Raw genomic sequence first — 13,581 nt, 5'->3', positions numbered from 1 at the left:
GGGCTTTTTCACTCTTTGCTTAGAAAACTCTCATCCCTTCTGAGCTACAGCGGTGCCCATCCCTGCCAGGGCCCAGGAGGAGGGGCCGCAGCACTCACTGTCAGGGGTGCAGTCAGTGAAGAGAGGCACCAACAGCGGTACGTTGTCAATGTTCTGCAGGTGTGGCCGCACCTGGTGGATGCCCCGGGGCAGCTTGGCCTGCAGGAAGCAGAGATGTCGGTAGTCTCAAGATAGGGAGCAGAGAATGGACTCTCCTGCCTCCTCCTGCCCTTCACTTCCTGAGTCAGTTCTGTGGCCACTTCGGGGACATGGGGCAGATTCCACCATCGTACCCGGTTGCAGTCCTCCAGGAAGCTGGGGATGTCACTGTCCGTAGGCTGGAAGCTGATGAGGTCTGAGTGACCTTCCTCCTCTAAGAGGAGGAGTCCTTCGGCATCATCTCGGGACACTGTGGGGAGGAAAGCCTGTTCTCGCCTTGGGCCGGCCTTCTGCGAGTCTCAGCCATGCCCTGCAGATGGTACAACCTTCTGCCCCCAGGCCTCCACTTTTAACAGCCCACTGTTACTGCCCACAGAACATGGGGCTGTTTCCCAAGGGAGTGTGCATCTAGGCAGGTCCTAGGCAAGTTTCTCCTGGCTGTACTTCTCAACAAGTGGATCTCGCCACACTCACTCCTGCCCGCCACGAGCCTCTGCCCTCACCCTGATTCAGGTCATCATGGAGAGAGCCCGCATGGCTGGGGCTAGAGGGAGGGATCTCAGAGCCAGGCATGTCACCATTGGGCGTCAGGGAGACGTGGCAGTTCCAGCCTGTTTCCAGGCCCATCTTTTCAGCAAACACCTGTGAAGGGCAGATGGTGATGAGGGTGAAGGGGTGGGAAAGACCAGTGGGGACAAACGGGAAGCTCTCCCCACCTTGCTCTTGAGCTCATCCTCCAGAGAGAAGTAGACGAAGCGGATACAGGCGTTGACCAGCCCATCAATGAGACGCACAATGTCCAGGCGGGCCTGGTACTGGGAGGACACCATGCCCATGAAGATCTGACCGCTCAGGGCCTGCATGCAGTCTTCCTTCTCCAGCACCTCCCCGATCCCTTCTTCAGGTGGGCACAAGACACAGAAGCCAGCCGGCATGTGGCAAGACAATCAGGACACAGCCCAGTCAGGACACGGAGGAACCAGCAGATTCCAGGAGGCAGCCCAGAGCCACACACAGAGAGGCCACACCCAAATCAATGAGCATGAGGGCCCCCAGAGGACCACACACACACACACACAGCCACACAGGCGCACAGAGTCAGGATACATAAGAGCCAACATACATAAGAGAAAGACAATGAGAGGTACTCATTACTGAGGTGACTGTCCTGGAGAGCCACTCTGAACAGGGCTCAGGTCCTGCCCAGCCCTGTTCCAGGACTAGGGGGCGGGTCCCACCCTTAGCACATGTCTCCTGGGCTTATGAGATACTGCCAAATATGTATGTTTGGGATGGAAGGTAGAGTCTGTGTCCCTCTGTCCTGACAGTCTGGGCTCCGGCTTTTGTCCTACCCTGATAAGCTAACGTTTTATAATGCGCCATTGTAACCCTTCCTAAGAAGACACTTCCATATACATTCGCCCTCTTGAACACCAAAGAAACCCATGAGGAAGAGAGAGAGGACATCCAGTTTTAGATGAATAGAAACTGAAGGAGTCCCCATGTCACCGGCTACTGAATGCTACACTGGCATCCCAATTCCTGTGGACTGCCCATGGCACTTCCCCCGAGTGATGTCAGAGCCCTCTGAAGCCCATTAGCTCCTGGGGTTCTCAGCCCTGGGGAGCCCCCTGCCATCCCCACTGAGGTGAAGGAAGTTCACGGTACCATCAGAACTCCAGCTGTTGCGGCGGATGTTTGGCTTGATGGGGACAGTGCTAGGCAGCTCACACATGGTGAAGATGCTGCTCTGGCCGGGCGCCTGCACCAGCTCGATGCACTTGCCATTGAGCTGAGAGGACAGGCTGCAGCTCATGGGCTTGTAGGCAAAGGCGGAGCAATAGCCAGACAGGCAGGCTCGCTGGTAGAAATCCAGGACTTTCTTCCTGCCAGGGAAGTGGGAAGGAAGGAAGACAAGTGTTCTTGAGAGGCCCATGACCATGAGAGGCACGCAGACCAGCAAAGTCCCTCAGTCACCTGTCAGAACCCGAAAGAGGGTAGATGTCAGCACCATCCCAGAAGTCTGTGCAGGCCTCCAAGACCACGTCAGCAGTGCCATGGGACAGCATCTGCTCTGTGCCTGTGACGGGGAAGAGAGACCAGGTCATGAGGCCACAAAACAGCTCCTGCCTTATTCTGACCCAGCACTGTCCTTAAAGAGGGTGCCAAGTTACTCCTGATAGAGAAAGGGCCTCCCGTCAGACCTCCTGGTCAGTGAGCCACCATGGACTAGTGAGGCTGCCACTATAATCCTATCCTCTGGAGAGTCCCACTCTATGACTCTGGTCCCCAAGCCCAGTCCCTGCCACATCGGAGCATTCACTTGACTTATCTTCCCTCCCCTGAACAGACAGGATGGGGTATGGTTCCTGCCCATCAAGCCTTGGAAGGTTTGTCTGGAAGCCAGTTGAGCTGAAGTGAGGCTTACTGGTGGCGGTGTCTTTGATGAAAAGGCTGATCATGTGGCTGAGTGGGGGGCGCCGCTTGGTGACACAGGAGGGCCGCCCCAGCGATGTCTCCTTCACAGTCTCAGCACTGGGCAGGCGGTAGAGCGCCAGGTGGTTCTCCTGCTTGAAGAGCTCCTTGGCCCCTGGAGTGAAGCCTGTGAAGGAGGGCAGCACAAAGGACCATAAGAGAGGAGACGGGCTCCCCTGCCCAACTTACGTGGAACAAGGGAAACACAGAATCTAGTTGCCCTGGCCAGTGCCTGCCATCTTTATACCCCAGCAATTAGTCATCCTGCCAGACTAGAGAGCTAAGAGCGGCTATGTTCATGACAAATGAAAGCCATGCCAGGGACCGTCAGTACCAGGCCTGCTCTGAAAGGTCAGCAGTCACTCAGGTGGCCCCACCCCCTAACACCACCGCCACAGCGCCATACCGCCATACCAATGAGCCGGGCCAGCTCGCAGAGGCCCCAGGGCACGTGCACCGGCAGCACAGCACTGTGGCTCTCCTGCAGGGCGATGTTGCACAGGTGGTCGGAGAAGCGGCACAGGCGTTCAGTGACGCTGGCGTTACACAGATTCAGCAGCACATTGAGGCCCAGCGGCTTGAGGGAGGTGAGGTGTAACTGCCAGTTGGAGTCATCAAACTGGATACATGAAGGGTTCTGCTGGTCTTGGGACAAGCTCAGCATCTCCAAGTGGTAGTCACACACAAAGTCCTCAGCCTCATAGTGCTCACCCTCGGTCCCGGGCTGGGTCTGGAGGAAATGTGGGGGTAAGGGAAGCCCTAGGCTGGGAGGAGGTGTGGGAAGTCTCTGATGCCCAAGCAGGCCCAGTACTAGCCCCACAAGAAAGCCCATTTTCCCCAGGAGGGTACCAGTGCCCACAGTGCTCTCCTGTCTGTCCCTACCCTCCGCCTTCTATTTAGGATCTGTACCCATTATTCTCTGGCCTTCTGGCTAAGATCAAGAATAGGATCTACACTAATAAGCCTGGCGGTACCCATATAGGAAGGGGACAGGGGTCTGTGTTAACTGGGGACAACACCTGACAGGGAGCCTTGACTGTGTGTGTTTAGACAATTCTAATTAGGAGGCTGCTAACCCGGGGAAGAACCAGATGGGGACAAAGCCCTATCACAGACAAGACTCAGGTCAGACCTCAAAAGCCATCTGCTAACCAGGCCTGAAAACTACAGGAAAAAGGATTGCATGGGCCTCCCCTGCTCTTCCAGACCCCACTGATTCAAACTGAGGTATTTCCCTTTAATAGGGGAGTCATGAAGGCCTGAGACAGACATGGTGGCTTCTCTACACTGTCTCCCTCCTCTCACCTTGCCGGGCTCTTCCTCTCCACCTTCAGTGTCCCTGCTGAAGCTCACGTTGGAACCAGATGGGTGTTTGCTGCGGCCGTACACTTTGTGATGGGAGTAGGGCTCAGAGGGCTTGGGACCATCGCTGGGCCAGTCACCATGCTCCTGCTCGTTGGAAAGGTGCAGGGTATTGTTCAGGGAGCCAGCAAGGAGGGCATCTCGTTCATGGGGCTGAGGAGAACAGGAGCACACAGGTCTAGGACCAGAGTCTTATGGCTCCTGAGGATCAGGGAGACAGGGCAGTTCTGGGCTCCTAACTGCCTAAGCCTTCAGTTTTGATTTTTGTTTTTGGAGACAAAGTCTCTCTATGTAGCCCTGGCTGTCCTGGAATTCACTCTCTATGTAGATCAGGCTGGCCTCGAACTCATAGAGATCTGACTGCTTCTGCATCCCAAGTGCTGGGATTAAAGGCGTGTGTGTGACCACACTTGGCCACTCATCCTTCATCTTAACCACCCAGAGTCCCAGGAATCCAGAGCCCCCCTCTCCCTCCTAAGCCTCACTCTCCCAAGGCCACAGGCCCTGCTCCGAGGCTAAGCAGCCTAATCTAATTCCATGGGAGCGGGCCATACCTCCTCCTCTACCTCAGGATGGCAGAAGGAGCGGGTAGACAGGTCATCTGTGAGGTCCTCATGGCTGCTGTGGGGGGGCTCCACCTTCCCGCTGAAGAAGAGGACAGTCTCTGGGCTGGGATTTGGCCATGATAGGATCCCCTGCTTATCTACACAGCACAGCACCTATAGGAAAAGAAGCAGGCTTAGAAAAAGACGTAGTTATTAGTCTAACCACCCATTGGCCACACACGAAACAATCCAGACCCAGCCAGAGGGTCTGTTTAGTCAACCCTCCCGACAGGGCCTCCTCACCGTGACAGAACCCAAGCTATGCAGCAGACTGGCACTGTGACTCAGTGTTGGCGATGTCCCCTGGATCACCCTCAGAAAGTGACCCCAAATGCAGCGCAGCATTTCCTGGTGGGAGACAACAGTCTGTGAGGCCATCTGGGGTTGGCCTTACTTTCTTGAACACAGCCTGTAGGGTCCAAATCCAGGAGAGTCCAGGGAAACGTTGTGAAGTGGGGTTCTAGGACAAGACACTGATGGGAGACCAGCCTTGGTCAGGCGCACATGCAACAGGGAGGGAGGGGGCAGTGCTCCAAGAGCTCAGCTGGAGTTTCAGGCCATAGAATCACAGAGATCCAGGACGGACACAGCCCTCAGTGCCTGCAGGGGCCTGGAGGAAACCTCCTCTATCTCGGCAGTTTACCTGAGAGGAGACGGATTCGGTGTAGCTGCTGAGAGTATCCTCTGAGAACTTGGCCAGCTGCACAGACAGGGTAAGTATCAGTGAGGAAAAAGCTGCCTTCCCAAAGACCTCCACGTCTACACAGCTGTACTAGCAAGGCTCCTGACCCCTCTGGTGAAGAGCATCAGGCAATTCCAACTCCCCACTCATGGGATCCACACTTGGGCCTGGCCTGGAACCTACTTGGTAGCAGAAAGTACCTGGAATCATGCAGAGATCCCCAGGGCCTCAACACGCTAAAACCAAGGGGGAATTGGACTTGTGCCCCACTTTCTGGCACAGCCAATTAACTCTTTTTGTTCCGGCCGCTGTCCTCTGATGCTTTGGAACAACATACCAAAGAGCTGGGCGAGGCCTTGCTCATCTGGGCCAGGACACGGGCTTCTCCACAGGCGGTAGCCAGGACCCAGAGCACAGGGAAGAGCAGAGGGAGGATGGGCAGCATGCCATTCACCTGAGAAAGAGCAAACCGCATGCCAGGACCCCAAAGGGAAGAGAAGGGGAGGGGGCCATGCCACACAGCCATCCCCCAGGGAGCTGGAAGGAAGGGAGGCCAAGGAGACAATCTTCAGCTAAACCCTGAGATGCTCTGGGCCACAGAAAGGGGGGAACAAGACAGAAGCACAGCAGGGCACCCTTACCTGGAGCTGGAGAAGAGTGTACTGCCACGACGTGACCCCAGGTGCATTGAACATGAAGCGCAGGGCATTGGTGATGAGAAAGCCAGCCTGTGGAGACAGGATGGGCATAGCCTCAGTGTCTTCCCCCAGGCAGGGACTGAGCTGTAGGCCCCTTCCTTTGCCATTCACACTCTGGTTCACTCTGACCCCTCTGCATGCACTCTCCCTTAGGTTGGGACCCACAGCTCACCCATGTCTGGCCCTCTGCCCTGCCCTGCAGCCCCTCACTCATGCACGCACCAGGACCACCGGCACAGCATAGTGAAGCATCACTGACTGGACCGTGAACCTTTCGTTGTCCAGAGCAGTGACTGGGCGCGATAGAGCTGTGTCCAGGCACCATCTGCAAAATAGTCAACCCTCAGTATCTCTTGGGGGAAGAGCCAGACAGCCACACCTTGGAAGGGTTCTGGGCCTCCATCCTGGACAAACCAATACCTCCAAGTCCTCAAAGTCCCTAGTCAGCCTTGGTCCCGGCCTGGTCCACACAGTGCCCTGAGAGAGGGCCTGTGGCCACAGCTATGGGTTTCCCCCCCAGTTTAAAACTGGTCACAAGAGGCTGAGCAGGTGCCTCAGGGCCAGGAATGCACTGGAGGAGGGGACAGCAGGGCAGGACAGGAGAGAGGCGGTGCTACCTGATGTTGTCAATCACAGGAGTCTGCAGGACTCGGAAGAGCCGGTGTTGCTGGGGGTTCTGTGGGCCTTTCTTCACTTCCCCCCTCGGTGAGGGTGGTGGGGAGAAGGGGGGGAACAGATCTCCTGGCTCCAGGACAATGTGCTCATCATCCTGCCAGCAGTGATGGGGAGTGAAAGAAGGGGCACTATAAGAGTGCATTGTGGGTTTTGGGGAGTGGGAAGGTGGGGCCTGTTTTGTTTGGGGTTTCTTGAGACAGGCTCACTGCATAGCTCATACTGCCCTGGAACCCACAATCCTTCTGCCTGAGCCTCTACAGTGCTAGGATTTGAAATGTATGCCACCATGGCTGGCAAGACCACTCTTCCTCGACAGTGCCACCCAAGCAGAAATAGCTCCCACGGTCAGGGGCTCTCCACTAGCAATGAGCCCGCTGGGGTGGGCCCCATGGGACTTGGGTTTCTAGGGCTTAAGGATCCAGGAAAAGACAGAGCAACAGTAGGAGGAGGTTCCAGTCCTGCCCGTGTGCCCTTGTAAACCCCCAAGGTGGGCAGGAAGCTTCAAAACCTAGCCTAAGGACTCCTAACGAATTTCAGACACTCCCCCAGTTATTCCCTCTACCTTGATGCCCCTCAGGGAGGCGAATGACTCCTGGCCAGGTCTCAGGGCTATGATGTCTCCTTCTACCAGCAGGCTAACTGGCAGGTTTACCAGGTGTCCATCTCTGTAAGCCCAGTGCAGGGACCAGGAAGGTGCAAAGGGCATGTGGAGGTCTGGGTACATGGCATTCGGCCACTTGATCTCCTTCCCGTCCCTGAGAGCATCTAATGAGAACAGAAACAACAGCTCTGGTTCTGCAAACCTATTCCATGCAGCAAATACACCTCATATTTCACCAATGCCTCCCCTGAGGGTCCTTCCCTAGTATCCAAGTGTATCAAGAATGGTTCTAGCACTGTAGGGAGGGAGTGCAGAAGGAGTAAAACTGTCTGCCCACTCAATGAGAGATGACTTCCAGGAAGAGAAGGACAGCATGGGAACAGGCCAGGAAGAATGGGCAAGACTATTGGTTAGAGACAAAGGAGGAGAAGTAAGCCAGGTGCAGATGAGCAGAACAGAGCACAAAGCAGGTTGGGCAGCGAGGCTCTCGGACAGGAGAGCATATGGGATGGTGAACAGAAAAAGGAGAGGCTGAACAGGACAGCTGGAGCCTGTGGCCAAAGCAGCTCTCAGGAGCTGTATGTGGCATCTGGGTTGTCCTGGAGAAGCAAGAGAGCCACAGGAGGCACCTGTCACCCTAGACCTGTCTGTCTGGGTCTGGACTGGCCACAGTACATCTTTCCTACAGTGTCTGACCCTCAGCCTTACCTTGGATTTGGTCAATGATGCCCCGGAGCCTGCGCTCCACCTCCTGGCGCTTTAGCCGATCTTGCCGCCCAATGAGGATAAGATTGAGAAGCAGCAACAGGAACAGGGCAGAGGCATTTACCAGCTCCACTCCATGGCTGGAGTTGAGGGACACAGAGAACAGCATGGGAAGACCTCACAGCCTGCTCCCACAGTCCAAGGTGCCCTGCCCGTTCCTCTAGCCTGCTTCCTGACTCTAGCCAGGTCTTGGTCCCCAGTCAAGAGAAAAGGGATTCTTTTGTTCTCAGTTCACTATGGGCTAGCTCAAGCAACAGCCCCCCAGAGCCCTGAGATACCCTAGGAGTTTGAATGAAGCTTGCAGAAGTCATGGCCCCTGCTTACCTCCCGGCTGGCTGACCCCCGTAGCAACACAGCAACAGCAGTACAGCCAGCAGCATGAGAGAAGCCCCCGGCCAGTGGAAACAGGAGCAGCGGTTATTGAGGTGCAGGAAGCTGCTTTTCCATGTCTCCTGGAGCAACATGACAGGCAGGCAGTGAGTCTCCCAGCTTGCTCCAATATGCCCACATCCTAAGGCCACCTCCAGCAAGTAGGCTGGGACACCACTCCCAGGAAACTGGAACTTCTGACCACGTGAAGTCTCAGTTGAGTCTTTGCCATCCAGGGGACAAGCACAGCATGTCCCTGAGACAGGGCCTCTCTGCTTCTCTGACTACCCAGTCATGCTCTGGCCACCCCAGAGGAAGCTTCACCTTCCACGTACGACACTTCTTCCGCTCCTTGAGGTGTTTCTCCAACACAGCCTCCAGCTGTTCCTTCAGGACACTGAGGGCCTTCCGGGTAGACAGGCCCAGGGCCAAGGGGGGCTCTCCCTGCAGGGAAGCAGAAACAGTCAGCATCTCCCCAGGGTCCTGCCCAGACTCACTCTTTGATTGCAGGCCCTTCTCCCCAATCCTAACCTCCTACACTCCTTAAAGCCAAGTGAAAACTAAAAGTACGAAAAGGACTTTCTCAGTTCAGTCCACTTGCTCACCCTGGACCCATGGAGCCGGTGGCCTTCCTGCTCATCTGCTACCCATCCTCTACCCATTTTACATCGAGATTTCACACACAGACCAAAAGATAGGTATTTCTTTTTTGTTGTTCTGTTTTTTTGAGGCAGGTCTCTCCACGCATTCCTGGTCATCCCATCTTGGAACTCATTATGTCAATTAGTCGAGTAGGCTGGCCCTAAGTGCTAGGGTTAAACAGGGTTTACCCCTGGCTGTCCTGGCACTCACTCTGTAGACCAGACTGGCCTCGAACTCACAGAGATCTGACTCTGCCTCCCGAGTGCTGAGATAATAGGCATGCGCCACCACTGCCTGAAATCCATCTATTTCTTTAAGAGCGCTAACTCAGATGTTGTTTCTGGGGAAGACAATGAAGAAAAACTTAGGGCTGGTGAAATGGTTCTGCCAATGAAGGTGCAGGATACTAAGCATGACAACCTGAGTCCAAGCCCCAGGGCCTACATGGTAGGAGAGAACCGACTTCTGCAAGTTGTCCTCTGACCTGCACACACACACACACACACACACAAACAGATGTAGTAACTTTAAAAATTAAAAAGAAAAAAGAAGACCCTACCACCTTTACCTTCTAGTACCACGATTTTGCAAGACAGGATTTTTCGACACTAAAAGTTAGGCAAGGCATAATCTCATGGGAAAGACAGCACAGTGACTGTCCCTCGCTCTCCTGTCACCACAGCTGTCCCTGGGCATAGGGACCAATCATGTTGAGTGACGTGACCTCCGTTCCTGCTTCCTCCTCCTTTGACTCCAACTGCTCTTCCTCCTTTCACCCCACAGCCCGTCCTCACCAACTGCTGGGTGTCTCCAGGGAGACCTCTGCCACAGCTGCAGACTCACCTACCAGCCACATGCCTCCAAGGCCTACATTTCACCACCAACCTGGCCCTGCTCTGGATACACACCTGTCTAGTGACTGCTTCACGGGACGGCAAATACCCCAAACTCCAAACTCATTCCTGCCGTCACCTTTCCTCCCACACGGTCACTGCCCAGTCATGTCTGCACTACCCTAGCCTCCTACCTCCCCTTCCCTACCTTTTCCAAACCACAGAAAGACCCTCCACAGCTGACTCCTTCACCTTTACACATTTGACTGACTGACTGGGTCAAAGGTCAACTTTCAGGAGTCAGTTCTCTCCATGTGTCATGTGGGTCCCAGGGACCTTGCTTGTGTCATCAGGCTCCATGGCTGGCACCTTTATCCGCTGAGCCATCTCTGCAGCCTCCTCCCCTTTGCTGTTAAAACGCGCACCACAGCTCTGTGCCTGCTCCATGGGGCCTCCCCTGCTCTTCCCTCTGCGGTCCTTTGCTCATGTGCAAAGGGGTGCACACTTCCAGGCCAAGGACATACATGCCACTAGGCAACTCTTGCTTTTAGACAGCTCAAATGTCACCTTCTGTGGGACAGACAGTCCTGAAAGCCCTGAGCCGCACTTCAGGTTTGCAGTCTACAGGCATCAGGACACCTGGGTCAGCAGCTTGCACCTCTGGAACTGATTCCGGATTGGCGAGTCTGGCTCTCTTACTGTAACTTAAATTCCTTGAATTTTGGTACAATATTTGGTATAGAATTGAAGACAAATTCTCCCATCTCCACAAGCCCTCCCCGCCAAACTGGAACAGATGGTGCTAGACACATACAAGCTCAGTGAACATCTGTTGAACAGATGTGTGAATGGGTGAACCCACAAGTAGCTTCCGTGACCCCAGTGACACCTTAGTCAGGGGATGTCAACACAAAGCCTGCAGTAGAACCTGTAACTTTCAGAGGCATACCAGCTGCCCCCAGGCTCACGCCTTTAATCCCAGCACTCAGGAGGCAGAGGCAGGAGGATCTCTGTGAGTTTGAGGCCAGCCTGGTCTACAGTGTGAATTCCAGGACAGCCAGGGCTACACAGAGAAACCCTGTCTGGAAAGGAAAAAAAAAAAAAAAAAAAAAAAAAAAGACATGCCTGCCTGGGCATTGCCCTGACCCCACTGCACCAAAACTTTGGGGACAAAGCTGATATAGGGTGAATCCACTGGACAGATCTCCAGCTGTAAAATATCAAGACAACAAATGGATGCACGAAACAGAATTCCTGAAGTTCTTGAAGGGGCAACCAGTCTTTGCCACAGGCCACCTGACCAACTTCCACTACTAAGCAAATCCTTAGCCCGAGACACCTCAAGGCTGTCTACTGAGAATGAAGACCTGTGGGGACACACTGACCTGGCTGTCTGTACTCCTTGCCCTGACCCACCACCCCAATGGCCCCATTTCTGTCCTCTGCAGGGAACTGTTCCGCTTTGCCCACTGCCACTCTGCACTTCTCTTTCCTGACTAGTTCCAAATGTATCCGCTGGCTTTCTCCTTGGCCATGTGGTTTTGGCCCTGGTGGGACACACACCTCCATGATGCTAAGGGGCTTCCAGGCCTGAGGGGCAGGGGCCCAGTGCCACATACCTTGAATTGTAGATGCATGTGAAGCGAGCCCCCCCACACACATACACACCGGGTTGCCTATCACCAGCCACCTCAGCTTTCAGAATGCGTTTGGTTTGCCCCAAGGTTCTTAGTTTTTGTTTTTGTTTTTTTGGTTTTTTTTTTTTGAGACAGGGTTTCTCTATGTAACATCCTAGCTGTCCTGGAACCCTCTCTGTAGACCAGGCTGGCCTCAAACTCAACCAAGGTCTGCCCACCTCTGCCTCCTAAGTGCTGGTACTAAAGGTGTGCAGTACCATCGCCGAGTGATTCTTAGGTTCTTTACCTAAATCCAGTAGGATCCTGACTCTCCAGAACCCAGGGTCCAAAGCAAGTATTCAGTGCACTACTCAACCTCCTAGAGGGGCAGAGGCCTTCCTGGGGCTCCAGAGAAGAAGACAATGGGCTACAAAGGGCAGGCTGGGCCCTACCACTCCCCCTCACGCTACCCTGCTCTCTTAAGCTGGGTCTTCCCCTGGCTTCCTCTCCCCAGCCCCAAATAAGAGCTCCTGGGATGGGCAGGATTAAGACAACATCGCTAAAACTCATGATGTGTGAAACAGGCGGGGAGGAGGTAAGAGCTGCTGCGTGTCTAAGAGATAGGGACAAGCAGGAAAAGGGTCTAGGCCAAGTGCACAGGCTGCCCTGTGCAGGTTACATGGGAAGCTGCTGAACTGAGAAAAGCCCATGAGGAGAAGCTAGAGGATCAGAGAGGCACCCTCCTCCAGCCAAGCCTGCAGAGCACTCACTGGTTCCCGGCTACTGGCCACCCTGACATCTCCTGCCTCCTTCTCTGCAGCCCCCTGCCCAGGACTGACCGCCTTGCCCCACTTGCTTCCCTGTCCCAGGTACTCTGCTCCTCTCCAGGTGAGGGAGGCATGGTCAGAAGATGACAGATGCTCCCTGGACAGGACACCTGCAGAGCTGTCTGCAGGCATCTGCATCTGCCCCCACATGTTGTGTCTGGCCAGGGGCACCAACTCCAGACAGGGGATTAAAGACAGTGCAGCAGAGGGAAAATAAGATATTCTGTAATTACATGCTGCCCAAAGGAAGTGCCTGCCCACACAGGCTGGCCCTGTGGTGAGGATTGGGCCTTCTGAGCCAACCTACTCTATCTACACAGGCTTCAACTATGACGATCCAGCTGCTAAGCCTGTTCGGCTGACCCCTCTGTGGCAGGAGGGCCAGAGTTCAGGGTCAAATCTCTGCTTCCCTCTTTGTCTGAGCTTTTCCACAGGTGGCAGAAGATCCCGAGCCAAGGCGCTCAGTGGAAAACCACCGTGCTTTCTGAAGGAGGCGCAGAACCGGTTGGTAGGGAACACGCAGAGGGACGCAGGGTACTTACTCCGTGTTCCAGGGCGCCTTGGAGAGATGCAGCAAGTTCCTATTACCTGAGCAATAAATAACTAAGTCAGCACAGGCTAGGATCTGCTCCTCTTTACCCTCCGAGGTCAACAAGGGAGAGGAGCGTTTTGATGTGCCTTAATAAGTTCTCAAGACCAACAAGAGATTTCTCCTGCTCCTCTGTGGCTAAAAACTCACCCCTTCCCTGACACTGCACCACTAGATACGTTCTTGGGGCCAGGAGGGAGGCTTCTACACCAGAGGGACCAGATCAGAAGGACGCTCAAGTCTTTCAGGCAGAACAAGCCCTTGCCATTCCTGTCTGCCCTTAGTGGACACTTATTGTCACACGTAGTCAGAGCAAAGAAGGAACGACTTGAGTCAGAAAAGAAAGGTTGTTGTTGTTTGGTTGTTTGGTTTTGGTTTTTTGTTTGCTTGTTTTGTGTTTTTGAGATAGGTTCTCACTACAGTGTAATCCTGTCTGTCCTAGAACCCACTATGTAGACCAGGCTGACCTCAAAGTCAGAGATCTGCCTGCCTCTGCCTCCGAAGCACTGAGACTTACCCACTGTGCTGGGCAAAAAGGAAGCCATCCTCAGCTGGGCTGGCTGTCTCTGTTCCACACTGGAGAGGAGCACTAGCAGGACTTAGCATTCACCCGGGACAACAAGGGCAAAATGACTGACAACCAT

At 54.5% G+C, this 13,581-nt stretch overlaps 1 protein-coding gene across 5 annotated transcripts in view; it reads right to left on the bottom strand.

Moving 5' to 3' along the window:
- The window catches only part of Tmem94 (transmembrane protein 94), a gene marked incomplete in the record, with an annotated part of 31,438 nt that overhangs the window by 4,379 nt on the left and 13,478 nt on the right, over positions 1–13,581 (bottom strand). For 4 of the 5 annotated variants that reach the window (XM_027425675.2, XM_035448299.1, XM_035448301.1 and 1 more), the window contains 20 exon segments: positions 99–198; positions 333–448; positions 702–840; positions 915–1,096; positions 1,867–2,084; positions 2,176–2,278; positions 2,627–2,800; positions 3,088–3,403; positions 3,979–4,188; positions 4,590–4,754; positions 4,884–4,988; positions 5,284–5,340; positions 5,660–5,776; positions 5,964–6,050; positions 6,243–6,345; positions 6,638–6,789; positions 7,258–7,460; positions 8,005–8,141; positions 8,386–8,513; positions 8,755–8,874. In XM_027425675.2, the coding sequence (XP_027281476.1) occupies positions 99–198; positions 333–448; positions 702–840; positions 915–1,096; positions 1,867–2,084; positions 2,176–2,278; positions 2,627–2,800; positions 3,088–3,403; positions 3,979–4,188; positions 4,590–4,754; positions 4,884–4,988; positions 5,284–5,340; positions 5,660–5,776; positions 5,964–6,050; positions 6,243–6,345; positions 6,638–6,789; positions 7,258–7,460; positions 8,005–8,141; positions 8,386–8,513; positions 8,755–8,874 (2,932 nt within the window). 5 annotated transcript variants of the gene reach the window in all.

Source organism: Cricetulus griseus, chromosome 7, assembly GCF_003668045.3.
Source record: "Cricetulus griseus strain 17A/GY chromosome 7, alternate assembly CriGri-PICRH-1.0, whole genome shotgun sequence".
Classification (NCBI taxonomy): domain Eukaryota; kingdom Metazoa; phylum Chordata; class Mammalia; order Rodentia; family Cricetidae; genus Cricetulus; species Cricetulus griseus.
Note: the sequence above shows the minus strand (reverse complement) of the source record. Positions and strands in the feature narration are given on the sequence as shown.